General features: G+C 37.9%; 1 protein-coding gene across 4 annotated transcripts in view; it reads left to right on the plus strand.

Moving 5' to 3' along the window:
• Positions 1 to 24,252, plus strand: part of RALGAPA1 (Ral GTPase activating protein catalytic subunit alpha 1) — a gene marked incomplete at its 5' end in the record, with an annotated part of 134,358 nt that overhangs the window by 45,989 nt on the left and 64,117 nt on the right. For 2 of the 4 annotated variants that reach the window (XM_081999992.1, XM_081999993.1), the window contains 12 exons: positions 462 to 2,030; positions 3,943 to 4,067; positions 6,277 to 6,511; positions 7,611 to 7,787; positions 11,250 to 11,402; positions 12,938 to 13,131; positions 13,253 to 13,351; positions 13,464 to 13,619; positions 15,101 to 15,229; positions 16,219 to 16,344; positions 17,152 to 17,210; positions 20,896 to 21,004. In XM_081999992.1, the coding sequence (XP_081856118.1) occupies positions 462 to 2,030; positions 3,943 to 4,067; positions 6,277 to 6,511; positions 7,611 to 7,787; positions 11,250 to 11,402; positions 12,938 to 13,131; positions 13,253 to 13,351; positions 13,464 to 13,619; positions 15,101 to 15,229; positions 16,219 to 16,344; positions 17,152 to 17,210; positions 20,896 to 21,004 (3,131 nt within the window). The remainder of the gene's footprint in view (positions 1 to 461; positions 2,031 to 3,942; positions 4,068 to 6,276; positions 6,512 to 7,610; positions 7,788 to 11,249; positions 11,403 to 12,937; positions 13,132 to 13,252; positions 13,352 to 13,463; positions 13,620 to 15,100; positions 15,230 to 16,218; positions 16,345 to 17,151; positions 17,211 to 20,895; positions 21,005 to 24,252) is intronic. The other 2 variants (XM_081999994.1, XM_081999995.1) reach the window with 1 other exon arrangement.

Raw genomic sequence — 24,252 nt, forward strand, 5'->3', positions numbered from 1 at the left:
CTAATTTTCCAGAAAATTTACTTGTTCTATTTGGAGTTGTGCATTTTTCTCAAGATGTAAATTCCATGAAGAGTACTACTGTTAAGCTAATTTGTATTCCAGGTAACCATTTCCTGAACATGCTAGCTGGAATAATATTGGTTGAATTATTGAACTTATTGGCACAGCCCTAGCTTTAACTGTATTTCCAAACGTTCCATGGTCTCACTGTTTGTTCTCATGCATGTTAACATTTAAAACTGTGTTCTGATGGTCTAACTCATTTATATTACATTCTGTACTGGATATTATGTGCGTGAGTTTTAACACTCTAGTACTGGAAAAAATTTTTGTTATACTTAAGAAAACAAGGCTCTGGACTTTCCTGGCTTTTAAAGTCATGTAATTAGGATGTAGTGGTAAATAAATATTGTCTCTTTATGTAAATTTTAGTGCATGTTACATATACTTTTTTCCTACAGACATTGACGATGCTCAAATTCTTCCACGTCCGCCTCGAGTCAGACATTTTTCACAAAGTGAGGATGCTCCAAGTGAAGTTTTTGGTGCATTAAATGAGGAACAGCCACTGCCACGAAGCAGCAGCACCTCTGACATCCTGGAACCATTTGCAGTTGAACGAGCCAAAGGTGCAGTTCCTGTCATTGACAGTTCATCCCATCATGCTCCAAGCTTGCAGAGTTCCACTGAGACCTCTTCAATGCATAGATCCACTGAAAGCCATATCACTGATACAAATAGCAGAGAGTCTTCCTTGGAAGTTGGGGATAGTATTTATGACCATCTTTGTCATTTAATAGGGCCAGTAGAATTTGCAAACACAGCCTTTGAACAAAGCCAATATGTTGACCTTGAAGGTGAAGATGATCTCCTTTCCTCTCTGAGAGAATATCTTAAAGAAAAAGAAGAACTTTGCGGTCACTTTGAGATAGATAAATGTGAGGCTTCAGCTCACGAAGTTGATACATCAGTAAATAGGAACAATAGATTACCACTGGATGGATTAGAAAATAGTGATCAGACCGGTCAATGCACGAATAGCATCACTGTTACAGAAGGAGACGATAACACAGAGCTGCACCTAGAACAAAACCAAAGTGGCTTTATAAGTAATATTGCACCTACTCAAGTAGACATTTTTACAAGAAATCAAGGGCTTGATAAAGCCAGACAGTTAAATATTGATAAACAATATGAAAGCGTGTTCAATCATGGGTCAAGTAGTCCTAGCAGCAAAGAAGGGAAGAGATACCTGTACAGGCAAGCAGCCACTGAAGCTGATGTAGATTTAGCTGTGGAAGCAGCAGTAGCTGAAAAGCAGAAAAGTGGCCAGTTTAATGAAAAAGTAACCAACTCACGTGTTATGCATGCAAAGAAAATTCTTCCTAAAGCACAAGTTAACCCTCAAATGTCTCACATCACAGGCACAAGCAAACTGTCACCAACTAAAAGGAGTATATCTGAAACCGTAACTCATAGGGCCAAAATAATGAAAATAACAACAAAAAAAAGAAATAGCGTTCATGTTACTTTTAGGCCATCTACAGAATCGGTTCAATTTTACAATCCTCTTGAGAGCAAAGAGGCCGCTTGGAAAGCAAGACTTCGTAAACTCAGTGGCTTCAGTAGTAGCAGTAGTGGTAGCAGCAACAGCAGTACCAGTGCAAGCACCAGCTCATCAGCTGTCACGGAGCTGGTTAGACCTGGAATATATAGACCTCTAGATGCGATCAGTGCTGCTTCCGCTGGCAGCAAGCAAATTAAGGATTCTACAGAAACTCAAGCAGCCATGTTGCAAAAAGAAGGTATTGCAGTTAATCAGTTCCATAATCGTAGTGCCTTTAGAGCATCAGGTCAGGAGTCAGCGCAACAGCAGGGCTCCCTGGGTGGTGTTTATAAAACTGTTGTACATGCTCTTTCGAAGCCGAAGGCAAATGTTTCCCCACAGAGGCAGAACAGAATGCCAGCAGAGGCTCCACTGAGGGATCTGTACAGTCATGTAATGGGCTATTTTGGAAGGAAAGCTGCAGGTGAGCACTAACAGTGTGCAGAGCGCAAAAGGAGAAAGGCAGCACCAGTTTGGCTTAATGCAACTGAAGCAAGCTCTGATAAGCAATCAAAAGGCTTTGGGATGATCACTGCTTTCCCTGTTTGGTTATGCATGCGCCTACAGCCAGCTGATTTTTCTCCCAGCATAAGTTACTTTTACATACTTTAAATTACTAATTTCCCTTTTCAAGATATTTAGTTGAACCTCTTTGCTGCTGAAGACCATCAGATTAGGGAAGAGGAAGAGACAGTAAATGACCTAATAAAGGACTAAGCCTTGAGAGTTTTGAATTTTCATCTACCATGCAGAGCTTTAAAATTCAGCCTACTCTATGATTGGCATATGCATATTTTATCAGAACGTGCTATTCCACTCTTGAGTGTAGTTTGTTTGTCAGAAGGACCTGGCTCTCGACCAGCTAGGTTGAACTAATTGTATTTCTGGTTCATTTAGTGTGTTTTCTTCTTCCTCCTCCTCCTCTTCCACCTTTTCCTCCTCCAAAACAAAAAAGCCCTTCAAATTTGCATTTGGAGGTCAGTTTAGATAACTTTTAAAAAATAGTCTTAAACCGAAATCTCTTATTATTTGAATGATTTCATTATGACAGTTCCCTCTGACTCTAAGCGTATGGTTTTGTTTGAATCTTTTTCAAAACATGCTCTAGGCCTTTCTGTGTTCATTCATCAAAATGGATGCAGTTACATCTTGGCAACATCTTTCATTGCTTTCGTTTTTCTGGTATCTTGGATGTTCATGAAGGTCTCATGATAGTCGTTCTTCTGCTAACTATGAGACCTCTGTGGACTAACCAAAAAAGAAGGCTGTCGCTCTAATATCCATTGTCTTAGTTCACATCTTAAATAACCTTAAAGGAACAATAAATTAACTTTCAGCAGTAATGTAGGTTTTCTTTTTTCCCATTGTTTTGCTGGCATGGTTAACAGAGGATTCTGTAATGCATCCTGCATCAAGATGTTAATGCCACCTGAGGGCAGTCTTCGTAAGCGTGACTGTCATGGGGCTCAAAAAAGCGATTTGCTTCTCCGCAGAATCTAGATTTCTGGAAAAGAGATATCTAGAAAGCATTTATTTTAGAAGTACATTTTATTTGAAATCTGTAAGATTTAACAGAGCCTCAATATTAGAATAAACTACACTGTGGTCTCATGAGAGATGACACTGAAGGAAAAATTCTTACAGAGGAGACATGAACTGCAATAACTTGAAGACTTTAAAAGCAAAGATCATGAAATCAGGTGTAACAGCCAGTTAAATATGAACAGTATAGTTACATCAAAAATATAACACTGATAAATGAGTGAACTTAATTAATTGTTCATATCCATTGACCATCCAGAGTTTGAATTTTTCATTCAATGTATTAGCATGTAATTTTGTTATGTAAGATTTTCTTTGCACTATTTATACTAACTGTATACGGTGCCACATTGACATTCGTCATTAGGACACATTACAGCCTAGTTTACTTTTTCCACTATATTGCTTTTCATTAGGAATGCAATGAAGAAGGAGCCTGTAGGAATCATATAAAATTTTTAGGATTTATTACTTATTTTTTGTGATATGGAGGAAGAATATATGCTGTATCCTTAAAGCAAGCATTAACAACTTTGAGTAGTGCTTACCTATAAGCTTCTTGCTCTTAAAGGTGGTACTGGAAATCAACTAACCCCTGCTTAGTGGGAAGAAGAAGCTGTACTAATTCTTAAAGTAGAATCTGCTTTAAAAGGGAAATTTTTAAAATGCATGTTTGGCAATTTTGATTTTTTTTGTTTCTGTTAAGTAGCAGGGGGTTTTTCATTTTTTACCATTTGTTATAGAAAATGTCTTGATGTGTTCTTTACTATATACAGTTGTTCATTTACTTTTAGCTAATAGAGAGGACATGAGTCAAAAGCTGCACCCTATTGATAGTGATATTGGCAGTAGCAATACAAATGTTCCTGACCTCATGGATGAATTTATAGCTGAGAGACTCCGCAGTGGTAGTGCACTGGTAAGCCTTTAAACTTCCTACATTTCTGTATGTAAGTCTGCATATATGCATGAACTCATCAATGACGTTATAAATCAGTTCACTAAAACATACTTCTCTGGATTTTATGAATCAGAAAGAATTAAGAATATAACTTAATTATTGCTTGCCTTTGACATAGATTCATGCCATTTTATGCCATTTATGTTTTCCTATCTATTAAATGTTCATTGTGGAAGCAATGCAGAAGTTACTGTCAGATGAATAGTCTCATTGAATTAAACAGCTTTAATTGCACCTGTAAAGATCCTTGTACACAGACACTTTCAGAATAGTTGTTTATATGTAAATTTGCAGTCTTCAGTGTAGTATGTAGTTAGGTACCATGCTGTAGTATGGTACTGTTCTCTACAGGTATAGTCAGTGCAACAGACTACAAAACTACACCAGTATGTGTTTTTCCTTCATTTTATAAATTTCAGTTACAGGTGTTGAATAATTTCTTGTAAATAGTTCTCTGCTAATTGAACCAGCTTTTCATATGCTTTCGTCCTACACTTTTCCAGAAGGGTCATGTTGTTTGGAATGTCATTCATAATGAGAAATTTTAGTACATTTTAAGTCAAGCACTTCTGGTTACTGTTGAATGCTTTCAGAACAAGAAAACTGATTTCAAGAGATAAGTGTTTTATTAACTAGCAATGAAAGGGGAAGTATTAAAAAAAAAAGTTGCAAACAAAGAACAGAATGGGCAACAATTTAAATGTAGCATTTCAAAGGTGTTCAGTTCTTTTTTCTGCTTAGAATTTTTTAAGATTTTTTTTTGCTAAGGTCATTTTAAGACGTGCTCCTGTAGAAATTGTCAACAAGTTGTTTAGTTGTTGCTAATAAGGGGCAGAAGAAGATTATTTGAAATGATTAAAAAACCATCATCTTTTATAAGTGGCAAGAGAGGACATATAAAGCTTGTCCAATTGTATGCTTTTTTTCTCTTTTGTATTGAACTTGTGTTTGTGAAACTTGATTGTTGGTGAAAAGTGTTCCTGTTAGTAAGTCTTGAGTTACAAGACAAAAATGCTACCTTGAAGTCTATCAAAAAAATGTTAACTTAGTCTGCAAATTAATAAAACAGAAATCATCACAACTGGCCACAGAAGAAGAGAGAAAGAGAGTGAATGCTGTTTGTTTTCACGTAGATGGGCAAGAATATTGATTATTAACAGTTCAGACAAGAGAATTGATACTTGCCTTAGCTGGCAAAAAACAGCCTAAGTTTGAATAAATATTTTGAAACTGCCACTGATTTCATAATCTAGCACACAAAAATAGATATGCCTTCTTAAAACAGAGTACCAACTTATTAAGATTAGTTTTAGGTGGTTATATCTATTGAGTGTTAAAACCTTGTAACACGGTTGTCAGTCTGAGTAAATCTCTGATTAATAGTGAGGTAGTAGAAGAATAGAGAAGTGACTGGGCCTAGTGTAAATAGAAGTAATAGTCTCATCATGCATAAAGATTTCAAATGTCTTTTCTACTTTTGTGTCTCTTCCCTCTCAAGCAAACAGTCCTATCTGTGGGGAAAAAAAAGGCTTAAAGAAAGCCTCCAAGTAGAACACCACCTTACTGTTACATGAGCAAATCTGTATGTCCCATTTCTGCTATATGCTGTCTTTGGTGTCCAAGTCAATACCAAGGTTTTGGCTTAATCATAACAAAATTAATGCATGAATTAGTGAATTCATTTACTTGTGGTGTACATTAAATTTTTGCTTATAGCATGGTAGCCTGTAGGCCAGAAAACACAAAATTCCTTTACATTTTTTTCTGCTTGTGTCTGGAACCAAGGTTAAGAAGTTTTCTTTAGTAATTTAGACGTAATCTGGAGATAATATACTTTTTCACTCTTTTTCTTTCTCAAGTCTTACCTAATACATGTGTGGCACATGCTAATCTGAATCCTAGCCTTTTAAGGTATGTGCCCAAAAGTTCATTGTGCAAAATTTCTATTTATGAAATTCCATGACTGCATGAATTCTTCACTTACTGATGCCTGTCTGGGGTTTTGGAAAGTCTTGTCTCTGTATGTAGTATGATGACAATTTCTGCTTTAGGTGCTTACGAACTCTTTGTTACATTCTGACATTTGCCAATGTGGGGTGGGTTTTTCCATGTTATGTAAATAAGCCATCCAAGATCATATGATAATTTATGTCTCTACAATGTTTAGAATGTGACAAGAAGAGGAAGCAGTCCTGGCAGCCTGGAAGTTCCTAAAGACCTTCCTGATATATTGAACAAACAGAACCAAATGCGTCCTATAGATGACCCAGGCGTGCCTTCCGAATGGACATCACCTGCAAGTGCGGGCAGCAGTGACCTCATCAGTTCAGATAGCCACTCTGACTCTTTCAGTGCCTTCCAGTACGATGGCCGCAAATTTGAAAGCAAGTATTTTTCCAAAAGTAGTAGTGTTTTTGATTGCTTGCAAATGTTTCTCTTCTTTTTTTTAAAGTTATATGCCAGCAGTCTTCTGCAAAGAAAGCTTATTTTGATTTCCCGTTTAAAGCATTAGCACGTTAATGGAGCAAGCAGAGTTCTTGAGAGCAGTTACCGTGTTTATAATATACTAAACAAAACTATACTAGACTACTACCGTGTAAAAAGCAGAACAGCAGTGAGCAGAAATTAGAAAGCAATATTGTCTTCTCCCTGGAACATATCCATCTGTTTTGCACAAAATATAAAAATGACAGTTTACTTATTTTGGAGGTTACTCTAGTTCTCTTGAAAACATTTAGATAAAATTTAAAGAAGGCCTTCTGATATTGTTACAGCGGTCTTTGTGTAGCTATAGATTAATCAAGATACTAAGTGTAATATCATGGTAAAATTTGTATGCTTTCTTTAATAACATAATGCTGTTGATTAATTTCATTTATCCATTCCCACTCTTGTTCGATAGAAGGGGTCATTATGGTTGCTAGGAATTATGACTTCAAGTATCATGTAAGAGAGAAATAATGTTCATATGGTAGAATTTATTGAAGAAATTACATTTTTTAGATATGTAGATGTTATGCAACTAAGTGATGTTATTTAAACGTATGTTTCAGCATGACATTTTGCCTTTAGTGTTGAAAAAGCCATTTGTTAGAATATAATTTGCCATAATATTTTTGGTTTGAAGTTAGTGTTTTAACAACCAACTTGAATATTTCTTCCAGCTTGTAAATTTTGCAAATAAATTCCTTAATCTATGTTTCCATCGGTTTTACTTTATTCTCCTGTAGGCGCACTTACAGCAGCTAAGCAGAATACAGGACATGCAATACGAATGTCTTCTCCAGAAATATAGTAACAGTTTTGTGATGGAAATTAGAATATTCGTAATAGTCAATTACTTTCTCCTGTTACATTTTAGTAAATTTTGCAACAGTGTGCAGTAGCATAGGTGATGCACATAAAAGTTTTACATGGAGGATTTTGGAGATGCTGGGCTTTTGGATTTTATATTAGTGGTATTTTTAGGTTGTAAGTTAATACAGTGCTTTCCTCACACAGATTTCAGCTTTGGCACTGAGGCAGGAACGCCAGCTTCCACTGACGTTGATGCAATTTCAGGACAGCAACAGAGCGCTGAGGAGCAAGAAGTGGCCAGTCTAACTACGCTCCACATAGATTCGGAAACAAGTAGTCTCAATCAGCAACCATTGTCTGCTGAAGCTGCAACTATTACTGGTAAAGTAGTTAAAAAAAAAAACCCTAAAAAAGTGCATTTATTTCAGAAATTTTCCACCCATCCTGAAGAATGCAAGTTCCAGCTTCCGCAATGAGGCTATATTCTTTATAAGATGATTCTTGGATTTCAGTTATTTTTTGATTGCTATTGAAAAGTCATGTGTGAAATAACATAAGTGGAAAACCTTTGTCTGACTTAGTTACCTATATGATAACTTGGCTTGGTGCTAAATGTATTTTAAATCCTTCATGAGAAAATCTATACAATTACCAGGGAGAAAACTCTACCACATAATTTATGCTAGATCCCTTACAAGTGTCCTGCTATTACTGGTAGTCAGATAGCTAGTTTTCAGGAAGGGTTTTTTCCTTGGAAGGCTTTGACAGTGCTCTTTCAAACCTGTATATCACACTGACGTGTCATGGGATTCTTTTTTATATATATATATATATATATATATATCTCTGTCTTAACCTGTCTCTGTATTGTGTATTGTGTAACTGGGAGCTTTTAATATGCAAAATGTTAGTTATTATGCCCTATAAGATCAGTTTCCATTTGTGTAACTGAAGAATTCTTTTTCTTTTAGTACTTTCCCTGTTGTTTTAATGGAAGAGTAAGCCTGTTAGGAAGCAGTGTTTCATAGCCTCAGTTGATGAGCTTGAGGCTCCAGCAGTTTACTTTGCAACTCTTTCTTGAGAAAGAGAGATGGAATGACAATTAGGTTGGTAACCACCAAGTGATGCAGTTAACCCAAATTGAATGGGCTCCTTTCTGAAAGAGAGAGTCTCCCGCTCTGAGGAGTATTTGGAAGAACAGTCTCTTGCCAGAGTTTGTAAATGAGAAGTAAAGATGTCCATAATTATTTTCATACTCCTTGTTCCGTAACTGTTACACACTACCATTCCTGTTACAACCCTGGGAACAAGTACCTATTTTATCTGTGAAAGCTTATACCTACATACAGTGTCTTGTTCTCTGTGAGAAACCAAGCTTTGCATTTTCAGAGATATTGAAAGACATCTTTACTTCCCCCACCACAATTTTAACTTTCTAAAATTGCTGTTCTGCTGAAAGAAGCATGGTATTAGCTTTCTTGGACATTGTTGTTCAGCTTGTTCAGCAATGGTCAGCTTGACTTCTGGTCTTTTCATTTTTCTCTTTGCTGTGTGCTTGTTCAAAGTCCTCGCAGAAAATCTGTTCTTTTTCTGTTTGGTTGTTTTTTTATGTTAATAATTTCATTACTGTTTGATATTTTTGCCCAAGTTTGCAGTATAATTGAATTGATAAGATTGCAATTAATGACTGAGTTGTCCATTGGGAGATTCTGTGGCTGTCTTTTCTTATTGTTTGGACCACTGTTTTAGAGAGGCAGCTTTTGTGTCACGTGCATTTAGCTGGGTTTCCTGAGGAAGCAAGACTTGTGCAATTCCACTGTCTCTGTCTGACTGTTCCACGCTCCTGACAATGTCGAAGCCCATTGTCTAATTTTTGCTAAATTGCCATATAAGAAGAAAACAGAAAGGCATTATTTTCTTTGAAATTTTCTGAAAGATAGGCAGCTGTCTAGTGAAAATGGCATGTATGCAGAGTCCCATGACAGTGAGACTGCAATGTGAATTCGCTATGTTAGATACCAGCAAATCCATGCAGAAACTCAACCTCAAAACACACTCGTAAGGAATGAATTCTCATTGGTTCTGCTGCTCAGAAAACAACTTGTTTCTAAATGGTTCTGCTTTGAAGGTTTTTGGAAGGAAAATTTCTTCTGGGCATATAGGCATTATTTCATATTCTTGGCAAATGATTGAGTTTACTATTGAATGCTGTTTACGAGTCCTAAAACAAGTTGCACAGATAGTATTCTCTGTCAAATTTGGATCCACATATGCTGGAGAATCTTTTAGTGCTTCTTAGAAAAATTCAGTAGTTCAATAAATTTTCCCTAAAAATTTCTGGCCATTCTCTTCCATCATATGAAGGTCCCTTTCCCTCCCTCCACCCCTCCCTGCTTCCTCTGCCCGTTCTTTCTTTCCTTCTCCTTCCCTCTCTGTTCCTCTCTATACCCCTCTCCCTTGCTTTCTCTCCCCCTGTTTCCCATAACTTTCTCGCTTTTTCTCTTGATCTACTTTTATCCATCCCCCCTTAATGAGCAGAATGGAAGAGAAGTAGAAGAAGATTTCTTCAAACGTCTTTTAAGTGTGTATTTTACATGACCTTTGTGAGCATGTAGGGAGAGGAGAGTATCATTACCTGTTGAGGGAAACACTAGTCTGTGTGTGAAGCAGTAGTGTCTGTCTCTCCTGCATAGCAGTGTTGATTTAAATTGATGGTAAAAGCTTCATTGCCTTTGCCATTTAAAGCAAATGGTAATTTAACAATGTAATTAAGTTTGTTTACTGCAATTTCTGTTCTGGTAACACTGACACTTTCTGTCAAGTTCTTCAAACAACTTGTTCTCTTTACAAGAGAAAACACTTTGCAGCCAATAATTTGGGAAAATTACTATTTTAAAAGACTCACATTTTCATTGCTGTCCCTAAAGTTCAGTTTATCTCTAATACAGAACTTCACACATAATATTTTTGAGTCCCTGTTACATTTATCTAACAGTTAAAATAGATCTGAGTTCTTCCATTTTAACATGTGCTGCTGTGTAGGGAAGTATGTGGTGAATATCTGTTCTCTTTTTTTGTGCCATCTGAGTGTTCTGGCCGAACTCAGCTTTTTATAAGGATCTTTAGGCAAATTCAGGAAGTGAAACTAAGGTAGTGCAGAAGAAAAATGCAAGTACCTACTCCCTCCTCACAGATGTCTCAGTAGAGGAGACCAAATAGTTGCCTAGGGAGGTTGCTCAGTGGTGATCGTCGAAAAATGCCTTTGCAGCACTGCCACTCAATCACTTGCATTTTCATGTCTTAGAGGAAATAACATTCCTCTAGCTATACAGAACTTTCCCTCTGTATGGATTTTCTCAGCCCAAGCCGCAGATAAACATCAAAGATTGTCAGTTTGTGGTTTGGGTTTTTATATTGTGTGAATTAACTTGCATGCACCCATAAACCTGGGCAAGCAGATGTTCCAGGAGCATTTCTGCTTAAACACTTTCCTGGACATAAATTTAGGTAAGGGAATGTGGAGAGAAATTTGACTGGTTCAGAACACTGAAAGTGCTGCAGAACAAACACATTTAAAATTATTCAGACCTAAAATCCAGCTCTGTTAATCCATTTACCTGTCTGATTTTGGTGTTCGTCTCTTACCTTTCCTGCATGTAATTTGTTTTCTTTCAGAGCACCATTCACAGGGAGATCTGCTTACAGTTTTTGTATCTTTTCTTGGCCCGATTTGTTATATAAAAGTAGCTTAGTTTTCTTTTAATGCTATGTTTAGACAACATTTCAGTAGCTGAAGAAAATAGAAAAGGCTTCTAAGGTAACTGTTAAAAATTGCATTTGCAGGCTCTGAAAGTGCTTCTCCAATCCAATCTGCTCTTGGATCCCGATCACAGACACCCTCTCCTGCCACTCTTCATGCAGATCATATTGAGCAGAAGGATCTGCAGCTGGATGAGAAGCTCCACCACTCTGTTTTACAGACGCCAGATGACCTAGGCAATATCTGAAATAGAAAATATAAACCTGTTCTTTCTTTCTTTCAAATGCAATATAGTGAAGTAGCTAGTATCACATTAGTTGTAAACAATCCTGTACAAGGCTATTTCGTCTGCACTCCTAAAAATATTTAATTACAGTGATTTCCTTTAAAAGCAAACAAAAACCTTTTGCATTTTATCTTGCATTTCATTGGCATTATTAGCAGTGGATTAATAGTCCACACATTTATAATTGTTCTTTTTGATGCTTAATCTAGTCGTGGCAGCTTAATCTAGTATGTGGCCCTGCCATGAAGTGTTTTGTCATTGATGTACAAATAATAAGACATAATCTTAAAATAATAATTTTACAATTTCTCCTTGAAAGTTTGGTTCTTTTCCCTTTCATATGTAAACAGATTTATAATTACTTCAACTGTCTTAGTTACTGAATTCTAGGACACACTCACTTTGTAAATACAAAGTTCCCATTTCTCCCATATTTGGTCCCATGGAAACAGAAGAGTGTTTGAAGTATATTTGAGACCCTTTTCCTTTACGTAGCCTATTGATGGACAGAAATACCATCATTTTGCTTTGTACTTTGAAATCTACAGCCTAGAAACCATTAGTGTCTCTACCACAGTGGTCCAGATCTTCAAAAGAAGAGGCTATGTGATTAGGCTGACTTCAGATTTAATTATGATTTTCATATGCCTGTGGGAGCTGTGAAATTTTCAGAAGACCTCAGCAAATTCTGGTGCTGAGGTGTTTTGAAAATCTGCCTGAAAGGAGATTCTGGATGCCTGCTGCTTTAAAACTGTGGCTTGTTAGCTAGTTTAGCGTGGCTGTTTAGCTGGTTAAGTGTGAGCTGAGTAGACTTTAGCCGTTGTAATTTATTGGAGTCTATGGACAACCTAGATTAATCATCTTCCACCTAAAAAAGAACGTTCATTCATGTAACACTGATGTGTAGAGAGAGCGAGGGGAGAGTTAGGCTGTGGTGCTACGTTACTGAATGTTGCCACTCCACTCATACAAATTTACTGCTTAAAAAACAGTAGCCAGAGACAAGTTTACTCTCACCTTTCTTGTCAATGTACAATGAAATACATTCCTAATATATTCTAAGGAAAATCGTCTTTCTGTTTTATTGGGAAAAATGTAAAGTCGAAATGTAATTTTACTTGGAAGCAGGCAGGTGGAGTTCTGGATGTTCACTGGCTCCAAAGAATTTAAGACAGCACTTACAAAAGGAGTGGCCTTACTAGGTCCATCAGATCCATATTTGGGCTTCAGTAACGACCTTAAAACTTACATATGGGAAGAATATAAGAAACAGGACAATTCTTCCTCTACAGAGTTTGATAATCGACATATAGTTAAACATATCCAGCGTTGAGGTGGCTGAATGGGTAAGAAATATCTTACTCTGAAAGCCTGATCTTTTTTTTCCCCTTTGGTTTGAAGAAAACTATGTATGTAGTAGTTACATCAGAATTTTTCTTTCTCTGGAGAGGTAGGTCTCACTATACTTTTTTTCTTCCGTTACAGAAACTAGTGAATTCCCCTCAGAATGTTGCAGTGTGATGGCTGGGGGAACGCTTACAGGATGGCACGCAGATGTTGCTACTGTGATGTGGAGGCGAATGCTAGGAATTTTGGGAGATGTCAACAGCATCATGGATCCAGAGATTCATGCCCAAGTGTTTGATTACCTGTGTGAACTGTGGCAGAATCTGGCCAAGGTAAAAGAACTGAACTTCTCCAACCTGACCTTGATAGGGCAGGATTTTCAGAAGGAAAAAAACACCACCTTACATATTTACCTTAATATTTATCTTTTCATTTTGTTTTTAATAATTGCAGATAAGAGACAATCTTGGTATTTCAACAGATAACCTAACTTCACCATCTCCACCAGTTTTAATTCCACCACTGAGAATTCTAACACCATGGCTATTCAAGGTAAATTTGAGCACTAAGCAGTGAAACAGAAATAAAAGTTCATGTAGGTGTAGAAGAGTGTATAATGTAATTTTTTGATTTATGAATAACAAATATCATTTTAAAACTGTAGGCAACAATGCTGACTGATAAGTACAAACAAGGAAAGCTACATGCTTATAAACTCATTTGTAAGACAATGAAGCGAAGACAAGATGTTTCTCCAAACAGGGATTTTTTAACTCATTTCTACAATATAATGCACTGTGGACTTCTTCATGTTGATCAAGTAAGTTTAATTAGCAAATTCAGGTTAATATAAATGTTATAACTAAAAATAAAATTATTTTATGAAAAACACTGAATGCATTTTCAGCTGAGTAATTCAACTTGGTCTTTGAAAAAAGTTATGTGACTGATACTTTTTCCAAACTTTGATAAATGGCCCTCATGTTCTTGGTTGTAATCAGAAATGCTTTTTTTTGATCCATTTCAAGCAAATATGAGGACAGAAAAGATATTCTTTCATTTTTACTGATTGTATGTTACAGATTGAAGCATGCAAGAAAGAGAAGGAAGCAGATCTCTCTGAGGTCTACAGTTCTTAATTGCTCCCTCATGCAATAGTTCAGCTAGTGGGAAAGTAAATTGTGCTCACTGCATTGGGGTAGTTTATTTCTACAGCAAGTATAGGAACCAGCAAACTGAGATATACTGAGTGTATCTAATCAGTGAGAGTAGATATTTTTCATAGGTTTTAATATGAAGAAGTCTGAAAATAGTGTATGGCTTAAACATGTTTTTTAAAAGCTTGCATCAGAAATGTGAAAAAATTTTGTGAACTTTTTTGAGGAGCTGTTAGAGGCATAGGGAGATCAAAGGTTCAAACAACCTTGTTTTCATTTAGAGGGCCAAATAGAACTTGTCCAAAATTATTCCACAGGTGGCTATGGATAGGACAGATCTCCAGTTTCTGTGCTCGCAACCAGTTTACACTGCTTTTCTTGCTGGATTGCAAATCTTCCTGTAACGTATTGCCTTTTAGTTGGATACTCTTGGAGAATTATTCAAAGGAGGAAAAGGATTATTTTTTTGCCTGTGAACTTGGGGGTTTTTTTAAATAGTTAAAACATTTTATACTTTTTCCAGTACTTTTGAAGAAATTGTGTCATGTACATTAATTTTAAAAACTGCCTCACTAAGTCTACAAGAACATAATATGCTGTGTTGAATAACTATATACCAGAAATGTTATAAAACACTTTATGGTAATTCTTTCTTTATATTTTGGTTCCATACAGATGTATGTAAGAGGCTAATACCTTTTTTAAAGTTCTAGTCAGGTGATACTTGTTGGAGAGGTTTAAGCATGTTCTTAAGGAGGTGTAATAGCTGGTTATCTCATTAGATCTCTCCTGTACATATTTAAATGAATGGCGAATCATTTATAGAACTCTTAAAAGCTAAATGTAAATCAATATAAGATGTGACCTCGTATTGACCTTGTACAATAGTGTCCAAGGTTAAATTGATCTATAAAATAAACCACAGTTTCCTTATATTAATATGAGTATACTTTAAAAAGTTATCTTTTTAACTCTCTTTTTTTAACTATCTTTACTCTCTGCTCAGTAATGAGTGTCCTAACTACCACAAAGAATTTGCTTTCTTGAGTTTTTACTTTCTACTTTTGGTATATACCTGCCTTTTTTTTCATTTATTGTTCATCTTGTTGATACTCTTCCTTTTTTCCCCTTTTCCTTCTGCAAGGATATTGTCAATACAATCATCAAGCACTGCTCTCCTCAGTTCTTTTCACTTGGTTTGCCTGGTGCCACCATGCTTATTATGGATTTCATTGTAGCAGCAGGAAGAGTGGCTGCCTCTTCTTTCCTCAATGTAAGTATTCATCGGTTAATTGTCATTTACATGTGAGTAGAAAGGATTTGAGAGAAAACTGAGCAGCATTTTTCTTGTCTGCACTGTTCATTTGACCCCAGAATTCAATGTAATGGTTAGCAAAAAGAGATACTGTCAGTGGTTTATTCTAGAACACTACACATGCAAGTCCTCTCCAGAAAATATGTGAAGAATGCAGAAATTACTGTTGAAGCAGAGAATCTTCTTTTACTTCAGAGTTCTTGGAATTATGACTGCCATTTATCTGTGCTTTAAAATGTTTTAAAATAAATGTCTATTTTGACTGTACCTTCATTTTAAAAGTATATTTATTCCTCCATACGTCTGCTATTCAATGACAATGATGATCAGGCTTGAGAACTCAAATCTGCTAGTGTTTGCCCTATTTGGATGTACTTCTGATATGTTACCCAGGCAACTTCAGCCTTATATAACAATACTGATATGATTACCTAGGTGTTGTTGGCCTTGCATGACTGTACTCTCTCAAAACTCCCCAGTACTCCCCTCCAATTGTCTGTGAGTTTTGGCTGTTTCTCACATCATTCCCCCTTTAATCAGCTGTGAAATCCAGCTTTCCTCATGGCACTATCATTTGAAGCCTCTGTCAGCTTCTTACACTGTTACCTGTCTATGTTCAGCACTGCCTCAGGTCATGTCCAATAGTTTTCCACATCCTGTGCAATTAGCTGACCCTTACACCTGAGCCCAGTTAGTAGCACAGTCATTTGTTTGTAGTCCTAACAATTCCTCTGCTTCCTTTTGACCATCTTGGAAAATGGGAACATGGGGTATGTATGAATTGCAAGCAGCTGGTCTCGGTTTGCTCAGCTTTACAAAGTTTGCAGAAGGAGAAAGGAAACATCTGTGTAGAGTTTCAGCTGTTGTTCTCTTTTAAGGCAGCTAGAAATGACAGCTTCCTGATTGCAGTAAGAATATCTATTTCTCCCCACCTTTTTTTCTTTTAGGCACCCAGGGTTGAAGCACAAGTTCTTTTAGGATCTCTAGTCTGTTTTCCCAATTTATATCACGAACTACCAGCTCTTCACCCAAACATTCCTGACGTTGCTGTGTCTCAGTTTACAGATGTTAAGGTAGGAATTTTAAGAATATTTGGATGGTATTCAGCTACCAAGTATATGTTTAATATGATGTTGTTTCAGGAAATATTAAAGAAAATTTTAAGAGGCTAAAATTTTTCAGAAATCTTTTCAAATAGGCTCAAGATCCCATAAAATCTTGTCAAACTTTATACTATTAAATATACTTTATAATTGCCATTAACTTAATAAAATGTTTTCATATGTTTGTAAAAGAAAATGATGCATTAACTCACCTTTTCAAGCCTGCTCTCATTATGGCTATTTGCAGTCTCACAGATTTAATCATCTGAGAAGGAGAAGATTGAGAGGTTCAAGATACATTATTTAATTTATTGAGAATTCACAACTGGTGAAATCTGCCCGTGTTCCTAGGGGCTGTAGAAAACCTCTGTACACCAGTATGCTCTTTTAGACAAAAAGCAAAGATTAATGGAGACCTTACCCTTTCTATCATAACAAAGAGTTGGGTGGTGTGCTGGTATAATGAAACCACGCAGAGCTCAGTTTGCGTTTAACCCTTGATATTTTATGGAAATGTATTGGCAAGAGTTGGATAAATGGTTAATCAGCAGAAACTAGGACAGTAACCTGTGGGATATTCTTGGGTTAGCACAATAATGTGCATCTGGGGCAGACGAGAAGCTAGGAATAGTGGTAAGCAAACAATCCATCCGACCACAAACCTAGAGACTCAGCTAAGCAACATGCCTGTGTGTGCGATAATAAAATTCTAATTTTCTGACACTTCATGTCATGGAGTTCTTGGTAAATCAGGGAATATTTTCCTCTTTGTTTTAGGAACTCATAATAAAAACTGTGTTAAGTTCAGCGAGAGAGGAGCCATCTGGTCCTGCACGGTATGTCATAAAAAAGAGCTTCCAAATGAATAGATTCTTTTCTTTGTTATATTGTTTTGAGTTGGATATATTGAAGAGCTTAAAGTAAAAGTTTGTATGTATTTTATTCATGGTTTTCTTTAGCACTATCAAAACTGTGGTCTACCACATGAATGTAAAATTGTTTGTAAATAGAGATAGTAACAGAGCAGACAATTTTTGTCAGACCAAAAGCTGATCTAGCCCAGTATCCTCTCTCTGATAGTGGCTGATAGAAAAGGGTGTTAATATGGGTAAGAATATAACCCTAATAGCTTAGGGATTTTTCTGTACTAAAAAGGCATTTCTGAGCTTGATTAAGGACAAGTTTACTCATAAGGGAGGTATGTTTTTTTTAATCAGATCACACAATTTAATTGAAAAACGGAAATAATCCACGGTACATGAGCCTTTCTTTACAGTATGGAAAAGAAGCAGAAGATACTGAGCTAAGCATTAAACTGGGAATGATTGCTCTGATGCTTAAACCTAAGCACCTTCATCAAATAGAGAACTTCAAAGAAGAAGAGTTACCAGTTTTCTTTTCTGTTTCTTTAATTTGCTTAGGATTTTGTTCCTCCTTTCTCATCCCCTGAGGCTCTCCATTATAGCGTCCTGTGTATGGGATTGGAACAGGAATCTGTAATGCCTGCCAAGGAAAAACACACTTGTGTGCCTTGTCTGCTTGGGTGGAGGCTCTATATGTGCTCAACTAATATTGTTACTTAAAAAATGCAAGATACTAGAACCACATGCCTGAAGAATGTTACTGGAAAGATCAATTCATTGAACCTTAAAATGTTTTGCTGGAAAACAAAGAGCAGTTTTAATCAGTCCACTTACCTGTTCTTCGCTTGAGCTGGTAATCTCTGTCAGCACAGGGAAAGGAAGGAATGTTCTGACATAATTTTCATTTCATTTTTCATGTTTTTTTAAAAAAATTAGTTCTAAAAAGCATAATGCTCTCCACTTTGCTTTTGAAAAAGGTGATTTAAATCCATTTGGTTCAGAACATTATTGCTGATCCTGTGGCACTGAAGCACACAGCATTAAAGTCTTCAGTTCTGGCAGTATTGCTGGGAAGAGGAAGGGAACATTCTGTATGGCCCCGTATCCTGTCTGGCTGTGAGGGCGTGCGTGTAGGAGCAGAGGCACATGTGCATGCCCAGCCTTTCAGAGACCTGAAAGTTATGCTACCCCCAAAATGCAAAGTTGGACCACTGTGTGTAATAACATGAAATGAATATTAAAAAGGAATAGATTCCCAATGTGTCTTTGAGTTGGCTGTGACCCTCTCCTGGGAGAGAGATGGGTATGTCTTTGTTGTGGGGATAATGATGTTCCCACAGCTCCTGAAGTCTGACTGCTTCACTCCTCAGTGGCAGTTTATCCACTGTCTCTTTCAGGAATAATCTTTCTGACACCATCTGCTTCACAGCAGTACAGAGTTCACCTGGGTTACTCTCAGAGGTCATATTTGGGATCTGCGTTATGATTTTGCCATATCAGCTCAGCCGCTGGTAGAGGCTTAATTGTCTTTGCAGTTTCCTAGGAGAGAACTTAGATTTTCTTGGAACTTAGATACATAGCTTTGTATATCTCTAGCAAGTCTGAGTGCTGTTACTGTTACCCAATCTATAAATCTCTATTCCTTATCTCTTCCACAGAGGGTCAATGTTTTACACTTCATTGAATACTTGACCCAAGTGAGCTTCAGGGAAGTCAGTTATCTGAAATATGTTCTACTTACAGATCTCCATCTATAAAGATTAATAACTGTATTAATCAAATTCCTCTCTGGCTGCTGACAGTCTGAAAAAAGAAGTGATAGGTTGATGAACTCAGTGTTCATCTCTTGTGCTGTTAAGGCTGCGATTCTTTAATGACAACGTTGTAGCTACATAACTACACAGTTTTTCAGAGATTACTCTGAATAATGATAGTGGAACTGGTGTTCTTGGTAGAAACCTCACAGACTCCTGGATATTTTGCCCATCAGTATGTCATCAGATGTGGAATGGATCTCAGTACCATGAAGAAAACCTTAAATAGTAACACAGACTTCTACTCCTCTGTATACTAAAGGTTTATTTCCTAAGTCAACTTACACAAGCTGTCTACAGTTATTGTTGAATCTATTCTATGTTCTTACTTTTGTTCAAAAGGGGATTGAAACACATACTATGGAAATAGCAGAAGTGTAGACTGGGAAGGGACCAGGAGTACTTCTGTAAGCTCTCCCTCCTCTGAGGCTGGAGTGTGTTTAAAATGTTCCTGGCAGTAGCTTGCCTAAACAGTCCTCAAAATTTTCTCGAAGAAGAAAGTTTCAAAAATCTTACATAGACTGTTCCAACTTATCTAATTTTTACAATCAGGTTGTTTTTATGACCAGTATATAGGTGAAATCTTTTCTACTGGAAATTAAACTTTTTAGTGACTTACTGCACGTCAGAAGATTTCTTAAAATTTCCTTCTTGAATTGTAATCTAGACTCAGTATGCCCTTCAACTTTTCCTCCATATGTAATATTCCCCAAAGCTGTTTATTTTTGTTCACTTTTTCCCTAGACTCCCTCAAGCTTGTCTTTATTCTTAAATTGTATTAATCAAAATGTAATGGAGGCAGTCTGCAATTGAGATTTCAGTGACAGTGTACAAAACAGGGTGGTTTGACATCTTATTTTCACTATCATGTAGAATTAATTCCAAGATGTGTTTTTGCTCCCTATTAGCAGTTTCATGATTCTGCATAGCCTTAAAATCCTTTTTCTACAGCACAAGCTTTGTAGCCACTTCTGTTTCTATTCTAGCATATGGGTTTTCCTTCCCAGATGTAATGCTTCGCAGTTCCCATGACCAGCTTTCATCTTGATGATTTTGGACTGCTCTCCAGTTTTATCCAGAGGATTTTGAATTCTGAAGTTGTTTCCAAAACATTTGCAGCCTGTGTTCTTGAAGATAATTACTAATGATTCAGAGATTGCTTAAGCTAGCTCCTTAACATTTCTGAACAAATTTAATCCATCTCTGCTGATTTGAACGCATCTATCTAAATACTCTTTACTTTTACACTTCTTTTCCATTTCCTGATTTTTAAATGAAGAAACAACAACAAAAGTTGAAGTGTTTAATCACAATATGTATACTGTCTCTAGCATACATTTACCCATCCTCTATTCATCTTTGTTTATTGTCAATCTAAAAAAATGTAAATATCTATGAAAGAATAACATTCCCTTCTCTTGTCTCTGTGTCCCAGAAGCTCTAAACAAATATGAGCAAACTCTCATGTTGGGGAAGAGGAGTCTCCCACCAGAGTTTTTACTTTGTCGTAAGAAAAGTACATATGAAATTCCCATAGGTTGATTTCAAGTAGTATTTTTAATGCAAAAAGCACATAGAGATGCAAGCGTTGTTGACGTCTTTTGGATTTTTCAGTTGCTCAGAAGGGTGCTTTCTTTGTCCTTTCCTGTGCCTTCACCAGGGTACTTGGGATTTCTTTCTCATTTTAAAATAAGTTTTATATAAGCATTAAAAACATATTGTGTAGTTTTTTTTTAAATATTAGGAACATATATATTAGATTTTAGCAAGACATACCATGAATCATAAAAATTGCACATTCTTGTAGCATGTCTCTCAACTTGTCTTCCAACGTTATTTTGCAGATGTGTTGCTCTTTGCAGCCTTGGTATTTGGATCTGTGAGGAACTAGTTCATGAATCACATCATCCTCAGATCAAGGAAGCATTGAACGTGATATGTGTTTCTTTAAAGGTGAGAGTCTTAACACTTTTACAATATGTATTGCCTTAGCCTTTTACATGTAAAGATACTTTGCCTTTTCAAAGTCATCATCACATTTTATCATCCTTACTTCACAGTCTCTTTTTCAGTCCTTACAAAAGACTGAATTCAGTTTAACTGGTAAATCTCTAGGAAGTTTGGAGGAAATGGTGTGCTGTGAAATAAGATGGTAGACCCCTATCTTAATATATGTCATTAAGCACTTCACGCTAACCTCTGCCCTTTGGAGCATAGTAGTTTATCCATCATCCCAGCTTTCATACATAATCCTTGCAATTCAGGTTTCAGCAAAACCACTGCTGGCTTTGTCTGACTTTGTGCAGCTATACCTCTTCCCACATCCTAGACCCAAGCTCCAGCACAGTTTTCTGCATCTGTTTGTAACTAGATCTAGGAGCCTGTGATGCATTAACCTTGGGTAAGGGCCAAACTCCCACCCAGCCGCTCACTCACTCCCCCTTCTCAACAAGACAGAGGGAGAAAGCAGGATGAAAAATCTTGTGGGTCAAGATGAAGACAGGGAGATTGCTTACCAGCTAACATCGTGGGCAAAACAGATTTGACTTGGGGAAATTAATGTAATTTATTGCCAGTTAAAATAATTTGGACAGTGAGAAACAAAAGACAAAATCTAAACCACCACCTTCCTCTGCCCTCCGCCTTTCTCGGGCTCAACTTCACTCCTTTGTTCCCAACTCTTCTGCTTCCTCCTGCCCCTTCCCAAGTATTGCAGAGGGGATGGGGAATGGGGAGTTACAGTCAGTCCATAACAATTCCTCTTTGCCACTCCTTCCTCCCTGTTCCAGTGTGGGTCGTTCCGCTGGCTGCAGTCCTTCAAGATAAGCCTGCGCCAGTGTGGGCTGTCTGTGGACTGCCGTTCCCTCAGGAAATACCCAGTGCTGCAATGTGGGGTGCTCCACAACTGCAGTGTGGATATCTCCTCCGGCATGGTCTTTTCCATAGGCTGCAGAGGAATCTCTGCTCCAGCACTTGGAGTACTGCCTCCCCCTCCTCCTTCTCTGACCTTTGTGTTTTCCTGCTGTTTCTCGTTCCTTCTTTTTTCCCTTCTCTGCCTGTGTGGTGCTTTTGCTCTTTCTTAAATATGTTTTCACAAAGGCGCCACGCATTTGGCATATGGGCTCAGCTGTGTCCTGTGGTGGGTCCATTGCAGGGCTGCCTGGAACCTCCCGTGTCTGGCACAGGGCAGCCCCCAGCCTCTTATCACAGAGACCCCCCTGTAGCCTCTCCATTACCAAAACCTTACCGTGTACACCCAGCACAGATCCATATGAAGACTGGACCACAGAAGTGCCAGAATCTTTCTTCCTCTCCAGCATTTGTTTCTGCTGTTTAGGCTAGCCCTGGGTGCCAAGGGAACTCACGTTCTTCCCTAGTTGGCATCCTTGGTTCCCCATCTTTGATTAATAGTGCTCTTAAAGCCTCCATGGTACGTTCTTCTGACATACTGCAAAAGGGTAAGGCCAGAGTAGAGAGGAAAATGGAAGGGATCCCAGTTTTGGGAGCCATCTGCCATCATATGCACAAAGCCTGTCCCAAGCCAAGTTGCTGCCTTGTACTCTTTGGCTGCAGGACTGAGCAGAGCATCCAGCATAAGAGCGGGACAGAGAAGAAAGTGGGAAAATGACAAATGCAAAGGCCAAGAAGAACTTTAACAAAGTTTCTCATGCTTCCTGCTCACCTGACCTCTTCTTGCCCCTACCAGCCAAATCCCATTATCCCCATATCCTCACTACATGGTGTGCTGGTTGACAGCCAGCTGAACATGAGCCAGCAGTGTGACCAGGTGGCCAAGAAGGCCAACAGCATCCTGGCCTGTATCAGAAATGGTATGGCCAGTGGGAGTAGGGAAGTGATTGTGCCCCTGTACTCAACACTGGTGAGGCCGCACTTCAAGTAGTGTGTTCAGTTTTGGGCCTCTCACTACAAGAAAGACATTGAGTTGCTGGAGCGTGTCCAGAGAAGGACAACAAAACTGGTGAAGGGTCTGGAGCACAAATCTTATGAGGAGCGGCTGAGGGAACTGGCGTTGTTTAGTCTGGAGAAGAGGAGGCTGAGGGGAGACTTTATCGCTCTCTACAACTGCCTGAAAGGGGGTTGTGGTGAGGTGGGTGTTGGTCTCTTCTCCCAAGTAACTAGTGGTAGGATGACAGGAAATGGCCTCAAGTTGCACCGGGGGAGGTTTAGATTGGGTATTAGGAAAATTTCTTTCCTGAGAGAGTGGTCAAACATTGGAACAGGCTGCCCAGGGAGGTGGTGGAGTCACCATCACTGGAGGTGTTAAAAAAACGCATTTCAGGATATGGTTTAGTGGCCTTGGTGGTGTTGGGTTGATGGTTGGACTTGTTGATCTTAGAGGTCTTTTCCAACCTTAATGATTCTGTGGTTCTGTGATACTTTCTGTGCCTGTTCACTTCTGAGTTTGAGAGCCATTGCATTATGCAGCATTGCTTCTCAGCCCCAGGCCAGATATTTAGAGATGTAGAGTACTTAAGCCACATGTGTGGAAGCGCTGGAGGATGTTTGATTTCCTGTGGCAAAGTGCTTTTCTATGCTCATTCCAGGACAGCACCTGTTAGAAAAAATCTGAATCCAATGATGGGTTAAGAGTTGGCATCAAAGTTTATGTGAATAAGCTACCTGTTGAAAGGGAATAATGAGAACTCTGATTTTGGTGAGAAGTAAAGAATATCTGTTCTTATGGCTATCATTAAGATTTATTTTTCATTTTTTGTGAAGCATGCTGCAGCACCGGGTAATATTAGTTTTTCAGAAGGATTTAGCTTCTCCTTTTTATAACAGGTGTGATGGGTTGGCCCCAGCTAGGAGCCAAACTCTCATCCAGGTGCTCACTCACTCACCCACCTCCGGCAGGAGTGGGGAGAACAGACGAAGAACAGCAGGGTGTCCCAGGCTCCTTTCCACAGAGGCCACCCCTGCAGCCCCCTGCTACCAAAACCTTCCCCCCTACAACAATACGATCATTCTGAAACTAATATGTGAGATACAACTTTACAGTCTTCGGTAGTCATCGTTCTACATAAACACCTTCACATTAAGTTCTTGAAATCCAGGACGATTTACTGTTCCGGTATTTGCTGTTCTGACTGAATCTATTAAACATAGCTAGTATGCATAGTGAGTCTCACTTGCTCAGATACAGCTAGTTCATTGTGGAACAACCCCTAGAAAATGCCTCT

Source organism: Phaethon aethereus (genome assembly GCF_964289735.1).
Source record: "Phaethon aethereus genome assembly, chromosome: 5".
Lineage (NCBI taxonomy): Eukaryota > Metazoa > Chordata > Aves > Phaethontiformes > Phaethontidae > Phaethon > Phaethon aethereus.